General features: G+C 36.0%; 1 protein-coding gene across 1 annotated transcript in view; it reads right to left on the reverse strand.

The window, feature by feature from the left end:
* The window catches only part of Abca12 (ATP binding cassette subfamily A member 12), a 168,821-nt gene that overhangs the window by 69,234 nt on the left and 84,127 nt on the right, over nucleotides 1-15,460 (reverse strand). Inside the window, 7 exon segments of the mRNA XM_047547620.1 lie at nucleotides 114-253; nucleotides 1,455-1,665; nucleotides 1,987-2,151; nucleotides 6,429-6,602; nucleotides 8,588-8,712; nucleotides 10,470-10,582; nucleotides 10,678-10,934. Of these exon segments, the coding sequence (XP_047403576.1) occupies nucleotides 114-253; nucleotides 1,455-1,665; nucleotides 1,987-2,151; nucleotides 6,429-6,602; nucleotides 8,588-8,712; nucleotides 10,470-10,582; nucleotides 10,678-10,934 (1,185 nt within the window).

Here is a 15,460-nt window from a genome sequence, read left to right on the forward strand (position 1 = left end):
AAGAGTAGATAAGATATAGAAAAATCAAGAGTCGGCCAAAATAAATTTGGACTTCTTTTTTAAAAAAGCATCTTAATACTCAAAAGAGAAATACGGAGTTATCATGGTCAAACCTTTTCCATTATGGCTTGTGTGACCGGGTTATATGGTGCATATAAAATCCTTCCCAACAACATGGGTTTCAAGAAAGCCCAAATCACAGGTCCAGCAGGCATATTAATGATGTCTTTGTAAAGGGAAAAGCAAAATGGAGCTGGAAGAAAAGAAAAACAAAAAGTATTTAATAGATGCATTCCAAATCTGTGTCCTCATAGTAAATTGACACAGAGTATTATCCTCAAATTCCCACATACAAACTTTAGTATTTCCTATATTATTAACAGATGTGAGACATCTGGTGTCAAAGCAAGAAAGCAAATCTTTTTTTAGGTAAGAAAGTTTAACCCAATAAGGAAGCTCAGAATAAGTTGATGGCATTTTGCCAAGAGGAGAAATAAAGATTGAAAACCATACTTCAGAATTGCTTCCAACAGATCCATTTCACCAGCATTTAATTTTCTAAAAATACACCAAAAACTGCCATTAGGATAGTACCAGATACATAAGACCCTGTTCAATAAATGTTTGTTGAATGAAGAAAAAGATGAATAAATGAGTCAATCCCATTTATACAAAACATCCATACATTATTTGGAAGAGCTGCAACTGGTCATATTTTGCATCTCAAGGTTTATAGATCAAGTAAACGGCTTCGATGTGCCACTAAATGTTTATAGTTCTGTTGCATTCATGCAGCTCTGCCATATGTGATATCCATTTCAAGTGCTAGAAAGTTAAGGAAAAATATTGACCTGACAAATTTAAGGCAAGTGTTTGTTATCCACTGGCATAGTTACTATGACTGGCAGATTCTATGCATGCATCTGTTCTGCATAATAATGTATGGACCCCCACATGACTGTGGTCTGATAAGACTATATCATGTGGTGGTCTTGTAACCAACTTAGTTTGTGTCTGTATACTTCATGATGATTGCACAATGGTGAAATCACCTAATGATGTATTTCTAAGAATATATCCCTACCATGAGGTGACTTATGACCATGTAGTGTTGTGATTTAAAGGACAGGATCTGCAGCAGATTGCCTGGGTTCAAATAACAGCTCTGATACTTCTAGTTGAGTGACCTTGGTGAGGTTCGTCAGCATCTCTGTGCCTCTTTCCCCTTGCTGAGATGGAATATAGTAGTGCTTGTCTGGAAGGCCCGCTGTGAAGAGTGAGCCAGTTAATACACTTAACATGCTTGACGTGTGGTGAGCACTGTGTAAGTGTTTTCTATTTTTATTCTTGGAGAAAATTAATACTTCGTTCATCATAAAAAGCTGAGACAGACTAGATAAAGTTCTTAATTGTCATTAAGAATAATTATCATGCTTACTTTGAAGTACACTTACTGGTATGTAAGGGAATTCCATATTTTTCAGCAATTTGCTCTTTACTTAATTTATAAGTCAAAAAGTCCTTGGTGTGGTTGCCTTTTGGCCTCTGGGAAGAGGGTAACATAGCAGTCAAGTAGTCAGTGGTAATTCCTTGGGAACACAATGCCTGGGAGATGGTACTAAATGATCCTTGGGGTGTATTCACTCGATTGCTTCTGTACATTCCCTGGGAGACAAAAATTTGAGATTTATTAACATTATATGAGCTATAGATGCTACTAAAAACAAAACAGAAAGAAAAAATGATAATGCTTAGAGCATGCTTCTTTTCCATAATTCCTTTAAAATGTGCATCCCAAATGTAAATACAGAATGATATATTCACCAATTTAAGAGGCAAAAAATGTTGCTCAAGTAGTTTTCTTCTGGGCATTTTTTTTTTTCATGTACTAGATTGGTTGCTGAATGTATAATAACTAATCTTAAATAAAAGTTAGCATGACAGAAAGAATCTTTCAGCCAGAACGTTGCTGAGTGACTTTTCTACCTGTGTTAATGGAGTGCTTCTGGGCAGATGGATTTGTTTCAGGGATTTCATTTTGTCTAGCAGCGGATGTGTGCCGGAAGCCATCTGATTGAGAATCTCTTTCAGTCTTATGAAGAGTTCTATCATCTTTTCTACTGGTTTTTGATCTTTCCTAGGGAAAAACACCTAATAGAAACGGAATAAAAATAAATGACATGTGAAGAAACAGGAACACCCATGCATTGTTGGTAAAACATCAAAAGCATACCCACTTTGGAAAACATTTTGAAAGTTAATTAAATACTTAAACATGAATTTACCATACAACCCCAAAATTCCATTCCTAGGTGTCTACCCAAGGAAGTGTAAACACAGGTCCACACAAAAATTTGTACTGAGTGTTCATAGGAGCATTATTCACAATAGCCAAAACATGGAAACAATCCAGGAAAATGGATCAACAAAATACAAATTCTTAAAATAAAATACTATTTGGAAGTATTAAAAAAATACTAAAACATGTTACAACATGTATGAAGTTAGCAAACATTATACTAAGTGAAGAAAGCCAGACACATAGACCACATATTGTATAATCCCTTCAATATGTATAAAATATGTTAAAAAAAACTCTATAGAGACAGAGTTAGCAGTTGTCTAGCTTAGAGGTTAGAAAGCGAAATAACTTCAAATAGACATGAGGTTTCTTTTTTGAGTGATGGAAGCATTCTAAAATTAGATTGTGATAATACCTACACAATTCTTTACATTTACTAACAAGTCCTTGAGTTCCAACAGCAAAAATGGAAATAATCCAATTAAAAAGGGGCAAATCATCTGAATAGATGTTTCCTCAAAGAAGATATAAAAATAAATAACAAGTGTGTGAAAAAATGCTCAATATCGCTAATCGGGAAAATGCAAATCAAAGCTACAATGAGATATGATTTCGCCCCAGTTTGATTGGCTATCATCAAAGATAAAATGTTAACAATGTTGTTGAAGATGCAAAGGAGGAACTCATACATGGCTGGTGGGAATGCAAATTAGCATAGCCATCATAGAAAGCAGTATGAAGTTTTCTCAAAAACCTAGAAATAGGGCCACCATATGGTACAGCAATCTCCCTACTGGCTATATATCAAGAGGAAATGAAATCAAGATGACAAAGAAACATCTGCACTTGCATATTTGTTGCAATGATTTTCACAATAATCAAGGCAGAGAATCAACTTGGTGTCCTTTGATGGAGGCATAGATAAGGAAAGTGTGGTATGTATACACAATGGAATATTATTCAGCCCTAAAAAGTCTGAAATTCTGTCATTTGCAACAATGTGGATGGATGTTAAGTGAAATAAGTCAGCCACATATTCTTACTTATATGTGGAAGCCAAAAAGTTGATCTGATAGAAGTAGAGAATAAACAGTGTTTAAAGGAATCCTGAAAGGGTGTGGGTAAGGAGCGGATGGAGGGAGGATGGCTAAAGGGTACATGGATACAACTGAATAGGAGGAATAGCTTTTAATGTTCCATAGGCATAGTAGAGCAACTGTGGTTGACAACATAGATTGAATATTCCAAAATAGCTAGTAGAGAGAATTTTGAATGTTCCCAACTCAAATAAATGATAAATGTCTGAAGTAATATGCCAACTACCCTGGTCTGGTCATTGCACAGTGATACATCTATAGAAATGTCACACTGTATCCTGTATATATGAATACTTATTATGTTCAATTAAAAGTATTTTTAAATCATTGGGTTGTGTACTTAAAATGAGTGGATTTTGTGGCATCTAAGATATAAAAGGTTACAAAAGAAATTTTTTAGAAACCAGAAAAGCATCAATTACATGACATTTCACGTATGTGTAGTTTATCACTCTAAAATCTATATAGTATTCCTAAGTATCAGAAAAGCTCTGTGACATGTCAGGCCTCATAATTTTAATCTAATAATGGTTTTCTGCTTCAGGATATAACCTTGAAAATATTTTTAAGTTTTAAATTAATTTCATCCTAGTTATTTATTCAAAAAACATTAATTGAGTGCCTGCTAAGCTCCCAGCACTGGGTGGGGTAATGGATATACTGTAGGGTATACTGTATGGTAAGCTGGCATCATCCTTGCCCTGGCTGTGTTTTAATAGGAGGAACAGATATCCAACAAGACCACGACCAAAAAGGCTGGGGAATAGGAGGAGACAGGAGAGTCTAGCTAGAGAGTGATCCATATCATACTGCAATTTATACAGCATCAACACAAGAAGGAAATTCTGTTGTTTGCAACAACAAGGACGGACCTGGAGAACACGACGCTGAGTGAAATAAGCCAGGCCCAGAGGATACATACCACGCCATCCACCTCCTATGAAGAATCTAGAAAAGTTGAACTCATAGAAACAGTAGAGGGGTGTTTGCCAAAGGTATGAAGACATGGAGAAAGGCGGTATGCTGGGGAAAGGGCACAAGCTCCATTTAGACAGGAGGAATAATGTTAGAGATTTATTGAACATAGTAACCGTTGGTAGTAATAATGTATATTTCAAAATTGCTTAAAGGACAAATTTAAAAATTCTCACTACAAAACACTATTAAGTAGGTGGGTAATAGATGTGTTCATTAGCTTGACTTAATTCTTCTAGATTGTGTAGAAAACATCAAAACATCACATTGGATACCTAAATATATGTAATTATTGTTTGTCAATTAGATACCTAAAAATTAAACAGAATCAATCAAAAATAAAATAGAGACATATAAAAGAGCCATCAGAGGTCCTTCCAAGGTAGAGCCCTAAAAGTGAACAATAACAAGTCACAGGGAGAATCAGAGGAAGATTACAGGCAGAGAAAAGGGGGTTGTTCGTGTGGCCAGGGAAGCAAAGGCCACCATTGGCGAGCACAAGACTGAGCTGGAGAGAGTCCTGTGTGCATCTCCCTCTCTGTTAAGATCTGGCCCATGAAGACAGAGTGGAACCAGCACTGTTCTTGGCATTCGAAATATTTCAGTGAAAAAAAGAGGCCCTAAATGAAATTACACACTAGCAAGGTTGACAGAGAACAAATGTAAAGATGAAAATTAAACAAAATGTATAGTATGCTCCAAGTGAAACTGAAAACAAATCAGGCAAGGGAAGGAGGTGTGAGTACTGTGGGTGGGATGGATGTATATTAAACAGGTCGGTCAGAATAGGACTTCCTGAGAAGGTCAAGGTGAGCAAAGAGGTCTGGCCCTGCTGACCAGTAAGGCAGGCCCAGAGAGCAGCCAAGAAGGAAATGGCATTTTATAGATGGGGAGTAGTTGGGCAGATTGTGGGGTCCTTTTAGGACTGGGGACTTCCTTGAATAAAATGTGAAATCATGGGAGGTGTGAAGCAGAGGGGTGACTTAATCTGACCTAGGTTTTAAAAGGGTCACCTGTCTGCTTGGGAGGTGATAGGCATGGGGGTGGGAGAAGCAAGCGTGGAGGCAGGGAGACCCGTCAGGAGGCCAGCGCAGAAATGCGGGTGTGGGAAGATGGTGACTCAGAAAGAATTATTAGCAACCAGTCCTAAAACATCATCATCCCCTTGTCTACAATGTCTCAACAACAGCCTCTCACTTCTCATTTTCCTTACTTTAAAGAGAAAAAATATTTTTTCAGTATTTTTAACAACATGTAAATATTTTTGAACGAAGCATAGATTTGGGTAAACATGGCTATGTAAGTCTCCTGTTTGGATTTTTCTTTCAGTTATTTATTTGTTGACTTATTTAATTGCTTTTAAAAGATAATTATTTATTTTATGACATGCTAATTATCTTATTTATTTATTTTTAGTTTAATTGTATTTGGTGCTGGGGATTGAACCCAGGGTCTCAAGCATGCCAGGCAAGCACTCCACCAGTGAGCCACATCCCTAGCCCCAGTTATTTATTAACTAAGTAGTTATAGAGCATCTATGCAATGAGTCACTGCTCACTTCACTAAACCCTAAAACTTGACCTTTTGTTTTATTCTCTTGGATAAGCAGTGGTAGCCTCTGTCTAACTTAATGAACCAAACACATTTTTCCTGAAAACACCAAAATGCACACCCCTTTATTTTTGCTTAAAAAACACTTTTTGCTAATCTTTATTTTTTAATCTTATCAAATTAATGCCTGCTTACTCTAAAAAATGGGTATAAAGTTTATATTTCACACTTTCATAGTAATGTATATTAATTTTAGTTCCTGATCTTGAATATACAAACTGAGATTTAATAAGGCAATAACACTAGTTTCTTAAATCTATAAAATGTATAAATTTGTAATATGTGATCTCTAATAGAGGTCCCATTTGGTTCAAAATAAGCCATAGTTTCCAAAGCTGTATAAATGGATCTTATCCCTTATAGTATCAGAAAGCATGCATATGCAATGAAATATTTTTATACTGAACCATGAATATAAATGTATTTCATCCACAGAAACTTGCCTTATATGTGAAGTTGTAAATGTCCAAGTAGTGCAGAAGAGTGAGCCCAATGAGGTAAGACTGGTGAGATCTCTCTCGAGGAGGCAGACTGCAGAATTCCTTCATAGCATCTTCAAGTTTGGGATTGCTGATATTGGCATCACAAGAATGCAACCAGAACACCCGAGAAATAATCTGCAAGTTGGAGGAAGAAAAATATTTCAGTTGTGAATCATTTGAGCATCATCTGTCCATGCTGAGAGGGTTTGGGGGTATTCTAAGTCTTAAAATATGGCAAACTGCCCTCAAGAATCAAATAACTTTTTAAAATGTGTGAATTACTATTAATAAACCACAGAGAACCCATAGTTCACTGGAAACCTTAAGAAATAAGATAGGAAAAAAAAAAAAAGGTGTGTGTGTGTTTGGGTGGTGGAGGGATCCAGAACAAATCCCAGATCTTCTGCTTTAACAACTAGGTGCGTGATGGTACCAAGAAAAGGAACTTGTTTGGAGTAAGTTTGAGAAAATTACTAAAGACTAATGTTGTCATTAAGTTTTTACTCATATTTAATTCAAATTGCATTTCATTTAAATAATCATTCAAAATTATAATCTTGTACAATATCCTGCATGGGTTCAAATTTGTGAAACAAAGGGAGAAAAAAGCTCAGAATCACACAATAATTTGAGTCACCCACTGGGGACAGTAATGCTTATACTTTGAAGTATAAAGAATGACTAAGATGTTATCTCTGTTGCCACCGAGTTGAAATAAAGAGAGAAGCTTTGAAGTTCAAGGTTGCAGAACTTTTCTCTTTCCTCTTGAAAGTAATCAGAAGGGACACTCTCCACTCTATGCTTTTGTTTACTGAAATGAACCTGCTCTTCTGAAGCCAAATACCTTATTGCCCGAAATTAGATCTCAGGATCAAGCGAACAAAAGGCAGATCAAAAGGAAAAGGTGAATGAATAGCATTTGCAGCACAAAGAGGAAGAGAAGTTTACTTTTTGTGTAGGGGAACCAATTAGAATGACACAAGTAAACGCAATATCTTCCACAAGAAGCATTGGAGGCTTTTTATAAACTTTATCTAATATGGGAGAGTAACTGGGCTGTGCTTAGAAATGACACACTCTGTCACATGTAAGTTTTGAATGGATGAGGCCTTAAGCTCTGCAGCTCTTTTGGAAAATTTCTATGACACTTCCAGACAATAAACTTGGAAACTGGATAAAAGATAAGACATTTCAAGTGGAAAACCCTATTATCGGCATATGAGAAAATGACATTATTCATTTTCACACTCAAAAATGTTTACTACAACCACAAACTTACCCATAGTTCCCTTGACTACATCTATTTTTTTATATTAAGTCTTGTCTTGGGACTTTGAAAAAGTAAAAATGAATATCCATTTCCATTTTATATGGAACAAATAATGAATGGTCTCCATGTTTCTCTTTCCAATTAGGTAACTGAAGTTTGACTTTGATATCCTTACAGTATGTTCCAATTTACCTCGTACAATGCAATTATGATAGTGAATATAATCATTGATGGCACCAATTGTTTATGAAAGTCACTCGGGTAAAGAAGAAGAGAGAATGAAGGCAGAAAGGAGAAGAATAAATAAAAATAAAAGGAAAGGAATACAAAAGAATATTCTTGCTTCAGAATTCTCTTCTATCTTCACTTAACAATGAGACCTCTCAGTGGAAAGGTTGGGGAGGAGGAGAGGTAGGGGCAGGTAGGATAACCACCAAAGCATAGTGGGATGGGTAGAAAACATTCCATGTTATGAACACAGTAGGGTAAGTATAGTTTATAAAAATTATTATATATTTTATAAAGAACTAGAAGGGAGAAGTTTAAAGACTCCAAACACAAAGAAATGATAAATGTTTAAGGAGACTAGAGTGCTAATTACCTGATTTGATCATTATGTCTTGTATACATATAATGAATTATCACACAGTACCCCATAGATATGTACACACATTATGTGTCAATTAAAAATTAAATTTAAGAAATTAGGTAGGCCTCTAATTTTACTGTTTTTATGGAAAATTCACCAGATTTGCATGCAGCTTGTCAGCATTTTACTGATAAGTACTTAACAAAGACTAAATGTGATTCAAACATCTAAAACTGCATGTAAGTTCAGATCATGACCCACCTCAGCTCTGTTATCAGGGATAGGAATAGCTAGTAACTTGTTGATGCTTGTATTGGACATCACTGTTATTCTCCTCAGTTCTTCCTTCAGTTCTTCTACATTTCTAAACATTTCTATTAACTGATCTGCAAGACACACACACACACACACACAATTCACATGTCAGTTGTAATGTCATTCATTTTAACCACACTATCATGAGGAAGTCTTTTTTTTTTTTTGACTTTTTTTAAATTGTAAACAAATGGGATACATGTTGTTTCTCTGTACATGGCGTAAAGGCATACCATTTGTGTAATCATAAATTTACATAGGGTAATACTGTTTGATTCATTATGTTATTTTTTCCCTTCCCCCCACAGCTCCCACCCCTCTTTTCCCTCTATACAGTCCTTCCTTCCTCCATTCTTGCCCCCCTCCCTAACCCTAACTCTAACCCTAACACTAACCCCACCCACCCCCCGTTATGTGTCATCATCCACTTATCAGTGAGATCATTCGTCCTTTGGTTTTTTGAGATTGGCTTATCTCACTTAGCATGGTATTCTCCAATTTCATCCATTTGCCTGCAAATGCCATAATTTTATCATTCTTTATGGCTGAGTAATATTCCATTGTGTATATATATATATATATATATATATATACCACAGTTTCTTTATCCATTCATCAATTGAAGGGAATCTCGGTTGGTTCCACAATCTGGCTATTGTGAATTGAGCAGCTATGAACATTGACGTGGCTGTATCAAGAAGTCTTTTCGACCAAAGCATATTCAACATACCTGACTTATCAGAAACAGACATTTTTCCCAGTTTTGACAAACTTTGCAGGTTTAAGATCTATTTCTATCTGATTTAGGCTCGTTCTTATTATGGTATCATTAACTCAAGGTAACAGATTGCTCTGGGTTATAAATTTTTCTAAGGTGTCTACAACTGAAAGTTAATTTGAGGAAAATATGGTCTCCTCACAGAGTTTGATCACCTAATACACTAAATAAATATCTGTCCATTTGATTTAAAACATCACAAATTCAAGATGCTTTTTAACCTGGGGTCCTAGGGTATTGTCAAGTTAGGACAAGGTTTGATAAACCTAGATGCGAGAGTATTTTTCTGTAGCTTTTCCTAGTGCACTACAGTTTGTTTATAAAGGGGACTCACAATTCTTATCTCATTTTAAAATAGAATTTGTTTAATTCTAAACTTTTGAAGGACAGTGATTATAACTATTTTATATCTGGTCATTTAAGGCACAGTAAACAATATTATGATTTGGCTTTAGCAGATTGTGATCTCCATTCTGCAGATGCCTTTCAATTTATTTTATTAACATACCTTCTTTATTTTTGGACTTAGTGTCCTTCCAATTTTGTGGCTGCCTGTTGTCCAAGATGCAGAATGCCTTTCCTTTCAGTATTGAGGTATTATGCAAAGGAGAAATGTATTGCAAGGTGCATCATGCTCGGAATACTAATAGAAAGTTCTGAATTGAGATTTCTGCAGACAGCAGTGCATCTTTTTATTTTTTAATCAGATTATTCTCACAGAAGCAAATAAATCTCATCTTTGCTCATGCTGTTGACTACCTCATGCACTTTAATATATCAGAGAAACAAAAGGTGAATGGGTCTAACTAGTTAAATTTTGAAGATCTCTTTGCCATGAAATCAAATTTCCCTGTTTGCTTTCTCTGCTAGTTTTCTGTGTGTTTGCTTTAGACAAGTAACCATACTTGAAAGCTTCAGGTTTCTTCCTTGTAAGAGCAGATAGCAAAGCAGGTTTGGTTGGGAACTTCAAAAACAGCCTTTCTTAAACTGCAGCACAAGAATCACATGCATTCTAATAAGACAGCATTTAAAATATGGATGGGGAAACACCTGGTTGCTCAGAAGCATCTGCACTGTTATTGACATGCAGCATGGCCTCTATGGTCGGTATTAACTGTGTGATATTTTCCAAGTAATTCATTTGCAATGCCTGTTCCAGGAACCTGGAACAAAGTAGAAGAAAAGAAGAGATTCAACTAAGCATAACAATATTTAGAGAAAGGATTTCACAAAGGAAAAAGACAATAGAAAAACTTACCGATCCATATTTAAATTAATTTTGCTCGGATCCCCAGTTAGCAAATCCCTCAGTTTTGCAGATATGATATTGTCATGGTACAGTAAGCTGGTTGCTATTTCTGTGCCCAGCTCTGCTGCTTCCAAAAGTTGCACGTGAAATGCACTGTCTTCACATAGACTCCCGAAGCTCATATTAGAGAGCTGGCATGATTTCTCTATTGAATTGAAAGTTTCTGATTCACAAAGAAGTTCGGTCAAGTTTCGAAGTTGAGACAGCTTTCCAAAATGGGGGAAAAGTGGAAAATAGATTAGTTACATTAGTCTACATATTTCATAGGTCAGAATAAGCAACCTGAATTGTTTTACTTTAAAAAATATACTGTGTATGTGTTTAATTAATTGACATTTTAAATTAATTTTATTAAAGTACTGTTCTCTGTCATTCAGGTTTGTTGTTTTCTTAAGAATTTCATAAAACTTTTGAGCCTATTAGGCTTGTCTTTCTCAACTACAGATTCACAGGTATTAAAAAACATAGTTTAAAAAAAGAAGAAAAATGAGGGAAAATAATTAGTTTGGTTTCATTCAGTTGAAATCATAATTTGATTAATTTTATATTGTAATTCATATTTTAAATCATGTGCAAAGCAGAGTGAAAGCAGGTTTGGTTTGAAACTTTGAAATGTTAAAAAGGGCCTTTCCTCCTCACAGGCACTAGGATGGCTATGATCAGGACACCAGAAAATAACAAGTATTGATGAGGATGTGAAGAAATTATAACCCTTGTGCACTGTTGGTAGAAAAGTAAAACGTGCAGCAACTGTAGAAAACAGTGTGGCAGCTCCTCACAGAACTAAGAAAAGAATTAGCATATGATGCAGCAATTCCACTTCTGGGTACAGACCTCAGGGAATTGAAAACAGGGTCTGGAAGCAGGGTCTATGCTCACAGCAGCATAGAGGTGGAAGCAAATCAAGTGTCCATCAACAGACAAATGGATAAGCAAAATGATGGAAGTACATACATATCCTATGAAATTTTATTAAGCCTTGAACAGGAAAGAAATTCTTTCACATGCTGAAACACAGATGACCCTTGAGGGTACTATCCAAAGTATAATAACCCAGTCACAAAAGACAAAGGCTCTATGATTCCACTTACATGTGGTACCAGGACAGTCAGATTCACAGAGACGAAAGCAGATTATAGGAGAAATGAGGAGCTATTTAACAGCTATGGAGTTTCAGTTTTACAAGACAAAAAGTGTTCTGGAGATCAGTTGCACAACAATGTAAGTGGAATTAACACAACTGAACTACATAGTTAAAAATGACTAGCATAAAAAATACTATGTATGATATTTTATCACGATAAAAAATTAATTGACAAAAAATAAAAAAGACTTTCCCAAGCTGCAGTGTGAGAACAACGCACATTCTAATGAGACCATATTTGACAGGTGATGGAAACACACCTGATTTTTCAGAAGTGCTGGCACTGTTATTGACAATCTCTTTTGCCCTCTAATGTGATGAGGGAAACTGTTTTTGTCCCATGAAAGTGCTTTAAAGGGCTTGAAGTCCCATGTCCAGAGGAAAGGGAGAAAGATGGAAATCAAATAAGTTTCTAAGCTATCAAATCTGTTCCTCTCTGCAGTGCACTCTTTTCTATGCATTCTGAGGACATATTCTCAAGTCATACATCTTGAGGGAAAATAGAATCTGCCTCTGGGAAAGTCAGCTCTGTTGTGCTTGGAAACTACCTTGAGCTATTCTTTTTAAGAAGGCAAATAAAATGGAACAATGTCTAAAGAAGCAAATACATGTGTTATTCCTTGAACCTCAGTTTCCAATCAGAAGTTATATTTTTGGCAGAAATGTAGAACTTCTTGGTATAGGCATAGATTTGGGGAATTTTCTTTCCATATGGCATGTCTTTAACGAGAATTTTATAGTAACTAAGTGAAGGACACTGAAATTAGCCACCGATCAACTCAGATAGCAAATATCAAGGGTCCATTTTCCAGAGTATTTCACATTATGATTGAACTCTGACTTTGAACTATCTAAAATGGTTTCATATGTATGAAAATTCTACTTACTAGTTCTATTGCCATGAGAAAATTTCCATTCTGGAGTAGACCCAGTCATTTCTACCAGTTGTAGCTACATATTTGTCAAGCTGCTCCTTCCTTTGATTTTCCAAATATTGGATATGATGAAACCTCACTAATGGAGCCAAATTTTTATGCAACATTCTCCAGGTTCTGTTCTTTTGGTGTTTTGTAAATAAATGTAAAAATGCCATTGACTCAATATATATTTTAATCGAATTTTGAGGGGGTGGCAAATTTGAACAATTTCAGAAAAGACAAATACATTTCTTAATTACAGGTTTGACATTCAATTATGGGAAACTAGTCACAGTTCATGTGGTATCATCCTGAATCAATGAGATAAAAGTTATAGAAGAGGAAACTGGAAATCTAGCCACATTGATGAAGTAGGCTTGATTCTCTGAAATCAGAGTATAAATCAGTCAATAATATAGAATGCACTGAGGAGCACATCCACCAAAGAGCACTATTATAGTCTTTTAGTATGTATCACTGTTTACTATATCCTAAGAATAATACATGCATTACATTTTTAGAAGGTTCATGGATCATTAATAATCAACATAAATTCAGTGAATTATAATTTTCTCTTTAAAAGTTTAGCTCCATACAAATTTGCCAAAGCTTAGAGTAGAGACCCTGAGTCCTTTATCACAAACAGGTGTTCAGGCCTATAACTGGGAAATGATCCATGACTAACTCCATGTCCAGCTCTGATGGAATTCCCCAGGGCCTGATGGTTCCCAGACACATCTGATTCGAGTTGACCTGACCTCACAATGTCATGGGTGAAAAACAGTAAATGGCAACATTCTTGGGCTCTTTGTGTATAAATGGACAGGGTTGGGGGCCGATTCAAAAAATTAATGGTATTACAATAAAAATAGCGTGCCATAAATATTTACAACCAATACAGGGAATATCAATTTTATTCATAGTTTTCCACCAAGAAAGCTCTGCCTGTTGAAGGAACTGGAGAGAGAAAGCAGACAATGAAGGGAGAAGAGAACACAAGCTCAGGAGCAACAGTGTTTCTGCTAGAGCAGAAGGCTGGGAGCAGAAGGAAAAGTCCCCAAGGACTGGCAGGCATTTGAACTTGTGGAGGTTCTAAAGGATTGTCTTAAGAATGCCACAAATAAGGGTTTGGAATATGGGCCTTAACTGACCATCACAATGAGGACGCTGATAACAGGGTGGGCAAAGCAAGGAAGAAACAGCATCCATAGTTGTATAACTGCAGGGGTTTGTCATTCTTTCAATGACACGCACTGAGCATTTTCCAGGTGCTGGGGATACCACAATAAAGGAACAGACCTGACAATGTTCCTCATGGAGCATGGTCTAGGACTGAGTAGGCTTCGTCACTTTCAAATGGCAGTTATAAGTGATTTTCTAATCAAGGGACAAGGATTATAGTTTATTTCCATTTTCTTGACTTCTAGAACTTTTTCATGATTATAACCCTCAAGAAGAGCATTACATTCAAATTGTGGATGATGTTGAAAATTGTTCTTAGTCCCAATCCCATTCCATCAGTGTAAATTGCTGAGAATGTATAGTTTCCATTTCTCTACTGTGTATCGTGTGCAACCTGGTTACTTTCCAAGTAAAGAACTGCAATGAGTAATTGCCCAGGAAACACAATGATACCATTAATGTTAATTACTTTAACATTCTCATTTGTTCATAAATTCACAAGTTGAGACTTAAACTACCATATGCTAGTTTGTAGGGATTTAGAGATGAAGAAGGCATAGTTTCCTAAGAGTTTATACCCTCGTGAAGAAATAGATGCTGTATTACAACAAACTACAATGCCAAGTAGTGGGTTCCAAATGAGCCTTCATTGTCATTGGAGACTCCTCTTTCTTATACCTCAATTTCATCAGCTGCCATGACATCCTAAATCAATCTTGAAACTGTCTCTTCCTTCTATTCTCTTCCACAGTTGCCAAGCAGGACCTCTCATTGTGTTTAGATTATTGCCAACTTAGTCTACTTAATTTTCTTCCAATCTTGTCTTCATATGTCTCCCAGATAGATCTCTTTTTAATAGAGATCACAATTTTCAGATCAAATCCAAACTCTCTGAATAAGCAGAAAGAGGTCTTTTGGACCTGGACTCAGCATTACTCCACACCCCATTTTCCCTGCCTCTCCCATAGTGGACTACTACTCCAAGTTCTACTCCAAGACGACCCGTAACTGGGTGACCTATACCTGTCTTTCAGGCTCATGCCTATGACTGCTTACAAATCTAGGATGCATGACTCTGAGATAAGACTATAATGCTTGAAGACTCAGAGAAAGCATTAGTTCCTCTACAAAGTTTCTTCATCTCCAGGCCTTACAATCTGAGTTTAATATTCCATCTCCATACACAGAGTTCTGTCCATCCACATACCACAACCTTATCTCACTGTGCTGTCTGTTTTTCCATCTCCTCCACATTGGACTGTTTTACAAGTGCATTTGGGTTAGAGATTATATCTTTTAAAAAATAGATTAACGTTAGGGAACACAGATGATGGATGAAAAGAATAAATGGATAAATATTACAGGAGCATAGATGAAAAAGTCATTTTATCCTGGTTGAAAAACAGGGAAAAGGGTTATACTCTAATACTGTAAGAGTGACATTTAAATTTGTCCCTGAAGGATGAGTAGGAATTTGTTAGATGAATGC

This window comes from Sciurus carolinensis, chromosome 3 (assembly GCF_902686445.1).
Source record: "Sciurus carolinensis chromosome 3, mSciCar1.2, whole genome shotgun sequence".
Taxonomy (NCBI): Eukaryota; Metazoa; Chordata; class Mammalia; order Rodentia; family Sciuridae; genus Sciurus; species Sciurus carolinensis.